At 34.4% G+C, this 6,281-nt stretch overlaps 1 protein-coding gene across 1 annotated transcript in view; it reads right to left on the reverse strand.

Moving 5' to 3' along the window:
- Positions 1 to 3,294: 3,294 nt before the first annotated feature.
- LOC106471076 (myophilin-like) overlaps positions 3,295 to 6,281 on the reverse strand; it is a 15,392-nt gene continuing 12,405 nt past the window's right edge. Inside the window, exons 3-4 of the mRNA XM_013931665.2 lie at positions 5,971 to 6,181; positions 3,295 to 3,563 (exon numbers count right to left, since the gene is read on the reverse strand). Coding sequence (XP_013787119.1) covers positions 3,393 to 3,563; positions 5,971 to 6,181 — 382 coding nt within the window. The 3' untranslated portion in view covers positions 3,295 to 3,392. The remainder of the gene's footprint in view (positions 3,564 to 5,970; positions 6,182 to 6,281) is intronic.

A 6,281-nucleotide genomic window follows, 5' to 3' on the forward strand; every position in this document is an offset into this window, starting at 1 on the left:
GGACGGCTAGCGGAGATATCTCTCGCGTAGCTTTGCGCGAAATTCAAAATAAAACAAACCAAACTTAGCCGCTGGCTTATGTGATTACGTCGAAAAAGACATTTTAAACCATCGAAAATCTAAATAGAAAAATAACTTTTATAGTTGTTGTCCCTACGTTTATATGTGTGGATATAGGGACAAATTGAGAAGAAGAGACTGAAGAGACGTCGTGTAGCGTTGCGCGAAATGAAAAACAAGCACACATGAGATAAAAAATTGTGCAAGAGGGAGATTAGGTGTGCAGTATATGTATCACCCTAGTCACCAGAGGTATGTGTCACGTTGTTTGTTTTTAAGTATATGACAATCACGTGGGTTGTTGTGTCAACTTTGGGAGATTATCTCTAGCGATCTGTTTAAGAATTTAGTACTATTTGACCTGGCATGGCATAGAGATTAGGGCACTCGGTTCGAAATGTTAGTTTAGTACTATTTGACCTGGCATGGCATAGAGATTAGGGCACTCGGTTCGAAATGTTAGTTTAGTACTATTTGACCCGGCATGGCATAGAGATTAGGGCACTCGGTTCGAAATGTTAGTTTAGTACTATTTGACCCGGCATGGCATAGAGATTAGGGCACTCGGTTCGAAATGTTAGTTTAGTACTATTTGACCCGGCATGGCATAGAGATTAGGGCACTCGGTTCGAAATGTTAGTTTAGTACTATTTGACCCGGCATGGCATAGAGATTAGGGCACTCGGTTCGAAATGTGCGAGTCGCGGGTTCGAATCCCGTCTCCGAACATGTTCGTCATTTTAGCCGTGAGGGCGTTATAAAGTAAAGGTCAATCCTACTATACGTTGGTAAAAGAGTAGTCCAGGAGTTGGCGGTGGGTGGTGTTGATTATTTGTCTTTCCTCTAGTATTTCGCTGCTAAATTAGGGACGGATAGTACAGATACCCCTCATGTAGTTTTGCGCGAGAATCAAAACAAACCAAACAAATTCAAGTAAATAGTAGGGACGTGTGCAAAAAAAAGAAAAATGACGTCACTGTAACAGCATATAAACGAAAACAAACATTAAATTTTTCTTGGGAACGTGTGCAAAAAAAAGAAAAATGACGTCACTGTAACAGCATATAAACGAAAAGAAACATTAAATTTTTCTGTCACTTGCTGATTTTTTCATCCAATAAAATTTTCGTTGAAGTTTATTTTTAGATATCTAATACTAATTAATGACATATTTACAATTATTTCCAACATACAATATATCTTTTCACAGCTAAATTAAGGGCGGCTAGCGCAGATAGTCCTCGAGTAACTTAGCGCAAAATTAAACCAAACAAAGAAATCGTAATATTTCACTTCCATTTTGGTCAATATCAGCAGAACCTTCTCAGAATTGGTTAAAGGATTTTTAGATGTGTTACATTGAGAGCTTGAACACATACACCTGCTCTTGAACTAGAATATATAATGTGATATCACAGAATAAAGAATGAATCTGGGAGAGGATATATATCCCTACTCCTGTCATTTTTCAACACGTCAGATACCTTTCCAACTAAGACACAGTTTGTTTCTTGAATTTCACGCAAAGCTACACGAGGGCTATCTGCGCTAGCCGTCCCTAATTTAGCACTGTAAGACTAGAGGGAAGGCAGCTAGTCATCACCACCCACCGCCAACTCTTGGGCTACTCTTTTACCAACGAATAGTGGGATTGACCGTCACATTATAACGCCCCCACGGCTGAAAGGGCGAGCATGTTTGGTGTGACTGGGATTCGAACCCGCGACCCTCGGAGTGTGAGTCGAGCGCCCTAACCACCTGGCCATGCCGGGCCACCAACTAAGACACATTACACTGTTTCTCTTTGACGCAAGATTTCCTTCAGTATCAAATGTGTGTAAAATACCGTGACACAGAGTTAAAGTTTAGTCGTTGGTGTATCAGTTATCCCCCACAAAAGGGACCATTGATGGCACGTATAGAACTGGTAATCACGAAAACAAACACTTTAGTTTTGTTAATGTTTTATTAACTGAATGATTTATCAGTGAATTCTGGCAAAACTAATCAAAACGTTGGAGGCACACAGTGAGTCACTCCATACAGATTTAGGAATCAAAAACAACGTTTATATAAATAACACTGATAAAGGACATATCTATAGGACGATAAGGGAAAAACAAAACAAATAAGAAACATCAAGGACTAGAAATTTCAATTAATTTTTTGTTGAGTTTTTCATCAAACTTCTGTTCTTTTTTTTATACAATTTGAAATAAATTGTTTTGTGTTGAATTTTCGGATTTCAAAAACTGTATAAACTACGAATACAAATATCAAATATATCGTATATCTGCTTTCTTGATATCATAACCAAAGTTAAATATATGAATATACTTCGAAGTTTACTAATATATCAGTTTTTAAAAACCTATTCAACACAACTGATTTAACGAGAATACTACGATTGTGGTCAACATTAAAAAGATATTTGAGAAAACAAAGGTTTAGATTGGAATTCTGTAACAGATTGTAAATAGACTGTATATTAATGTAAAAACAATCTTTGTGTATTGGTTTAAAACACTGTGTATTAGTCTAAAACGTTATATTTGTGTGTTAGTATAAAAACGTTGCTAATTAGCTTAAGACACTCTCTTTGTGACTTAGCTTAAAAACATTGTGTATTAGCTTAAGAGATTTGTTTTATGTATTACTTTGAAAACACCATCTTTGTGTATTAACAAAAAACATTATGTTTGTGTATTAGCTTAAAAAACTCTCTCTGTATTAACTTTAAACCATTCCCTTTGTGTGTTAATGTTAACACTATTTCTGTTTATTTTCTTGAAAGGGCGATTCTGTGAACATTATTTACAGATTTACAAATGCGGTTATTATATTCAGGAAAACAAACTTTATGAAAATATAAATGTTACAGAATTACAAGATCACATGCATGATTACATCCGATTAGAAAGATTGTGAATTAAATTATTGGTTTTGAAAAATCTACCACAACCTACCTTCTATTTGCATTTCGTTTAGAACCGTTAACACGACAATGATATGATGGTAAAACTGTTAGATTTTTTCAACTAATATCTTACCTCAGCGTTATCGAATACACAAAACAAAACAAACTGTTTTTTTATACAATTTATGGTTGAGACAAAACCCTATGAGAGTAAATACTGCCAAAAAAAAAGGGAAGGAAGAAGCTTGCTAAAAAAACACTCAACACTAAATCATCTGCTTAATTTGAGGTTAAAACATAAAATAGAACAAATTTTACTCCAGAATTACCATTTTTATTATTGTTTCCATATAATGTTAATTATACAATTGTTAATTATGATGGTAATAAATCATATAATCGCGAACTAAGAGATCTACATGTGACGAGTGTTACCAAAGTTAACTCCGCTCGCATTGGCGCCTTTATTTGACCCGTACTGTAAACTGATGACAGTAGCGCCCCCTCTCCGTTGCTCTTCACTAAAGTTTCGAACATTGGTTTCTGCTTCTTTAGGACCGAGGGATTTGTGGCCAAACTTACTTCCCTGGAAGATTCAAAATATTTTTTTGGAAAACTCGACTTTATTAAAAAAGAACAACAACTTTTAGTTTGTTCTGTTACAACAACTTTTAGTTTGTTCTATTACAACAACAACTTTTAGTTTGTTCTATTACAACAATAACTTTTAGTTTGTTCTATTACAACTACAACTTTTAGTTTGTTCTATTACAACAATAACTTTTAGTTTGTTCTGTTACAACAATAACTTTTAGTTTATTCTGTTACAACTACAACTTTTAGTTTGTTCTGTTACAACAACAACTTTTAGTTTGTTCGAACAAATTAAAAGTTATTGTTGTAATAGAACAAACTAAAAGTTATTGTTGTAATATGTTACAACTACAACTTTTAGTTTGTTCTATTACAACAATAACTTTTAGTTTGTTCTATTACAACAATAACTTTTAATTTGTTCTATTACAACTACAACTTTTAGATTGTTCTATTACAACAATAACTTTTAGTTTGTTCTATTACAACTACAACTTTTAGTTTGTTCTATTACAACAACAACTTTTAGTTTGTTCTATTAATTCTTACTTGTGGATAAACGATATCCTAGAAAAGTAAAAAAAAATCCCTCTGTTACATCTTATAAAAGACACTGTTTTAGACGTTCTGATTGAATGAAAAACAATTACATATATTCGTTTACGTGACATGTATAAAACTTAAAAAAAAAACAGCTTAAAATGTTATGATTCGTCTATGATAGACGAAAGAAAATAAAAACGTTACGTAACGTCATTGACTTTTAACATGATGGATCTAGATGCAAAGTTAGTACTTCAGTATTTCTTACTGGTCTGATTTTCATACATCCAAAAAATGTTAATTTCACAATTTCTTTCACGTTTTTCTAAATTATAAACAAAATATAACTAGAGTGTAGCATGGAAATCCAAAGCAGGCTAAACCCTTGTTTTAGACAGAAACGTATAATCAGTCCAACGAACGTGACTTCGTCTGGTCTCCAGTGACACGAGTAGAGACTGTCCACGTTTCATATAGATTTCAGAAACAAGAAAACAAGCATTTCGTGAAAATACGTTACGTTATGCTAAACCACGCGTGCTTCTTATTTATCTAGTAACTGAACGTTGTAAATGAATAAGAGTCATCGAGTACCTGGATAATAAACAAATTAATTCACATATTAAATAGTTACAAGTTTTGCAACGCTCCTACATATACTCAATATAGTTAAGCGACAGCAACGCCATCTGTAAGTTGGTATTGTTCTTAAAAGCTAAGCATATTTCTATAATGTAAACAGCAGGGAGTCACGCGTATTTTAAGAGAGACAGACACAACGACCTTAACCTTAACTAAGATCTACAATATTATTTGCTACTGTTACTTTTATTAACAGTATTTATTATATCGTTTATTTTATAGAATGGCATTTCTTTGTAATTTTATTATTTTTTGATGTTATATTTATAGTTTTATTATAATGTTTTGCATTGTTAGTTTAATATGTATTTAGGACTAACCTAAACCTCCTAATATGACTGAACCTCGTGAGATATTGTTGGGATTACGGCCGAAAATATAGTTAACAGTAAGAGTGCCCAACTGACGAAACAATGCACTTTAATCTTTACAAATACAAATGCAAAAAAGTGTATTTAATTAGCTATTCTGAAGATCAGATTGATTTTTATATTACCTATAAGTACGTACTTTGCTTTGATCTCCAGTTAAAGTTAATTACGTGCCAACACTAAAGAATCATAACGTGTATTATCTTACGAGTTACATGTACTTTACCTTATATATTAAACTTTAGAAAACCACAAGTTGCATGACTTCACATGCTAAACATGAAGAAATCACAAGGTACATTAACTTAAAAATTGTGAAACAGGGAACTACATGGTCAGAGCCGGGTGTGGCCTAGTGGTTAGCGTACCGGGCTGTGAATCCGAAAGCCATTGTTTTACTGCAAGATCTCGCACTTTACTTTAGGCCCACTGTTCGATCAGAGAAGGGTAACGTAAGAGTTGGCAGTCAAAAGGCTGATCTAGGTGTGGTGGGTGGTGGGGGAGTGTATAGGGTGGCTGGCCAATCCATTTTCTTGAGTAGTTTTAGGAATCAGACAGTTCGTTTAGTTTAAAACGTTTCTCAGATCCAATAAAATAGCTCCCCCCCTTGAATAAAACCCTGGATTAGTCTCTGCGGTGAGGCTGTTGACAAGCTGCCTTACCCCCTTTAGTCTATCAGTTCAAAACTGGTGAACAATAGAGCAGGTAGACCTTGTAAAGTTTTACGCGAACATCCGAAATAAAAGAAAAAACAACAAACACACAGTCATACGTGCAAGATAATAGCAAGCCATGTGGTGTATTTCCAAGCCACTAGGTAGCTTTGTGTGACGGTTTTCTTACCTTGCGGGCTAAGGATTGGAGGCAAATGCAAACAGATGTCAAATTCTGCTGCTCCCATAAGTCTACAGTCTGAAATATCTCCTGAGATGGGACTCCTAGTTTTTGGACACTGTCTAAGAAGTGATTAATGTTCTCCATTTTCTTAAATGCCATTTTACTGTGGTTGATCTTTTTTTCTGGGATAGTACCCGGTTGAAGGACGTTGATTAACCTGTAGCAATAAACCTTATATTGAATGCTAATTAACCTTTAAGAGTGAAACCTTATCCTGAAAGTGAATTAACCTGCAACATTGAACCTTATCCTGAAAG

The sequence above is a fragment of the Limulus polyphemus genome, unplaced genomic scaffold, assembly GCF_000517525.1.
Source record: "Limulus polyphemus unplaced genomic scaffold, Limulus_polyphemus-2.1.2 Scaffold4393, whole genome shotgun sequence".
In the NCBI taxonomy this organism is placed as follows: domain Eukaryota; kingdom Metazoa; phylum Arthropoda; class Merostomata; order Xiphosura; family Limulidae; genus Limulus; species Limulus polyphemus.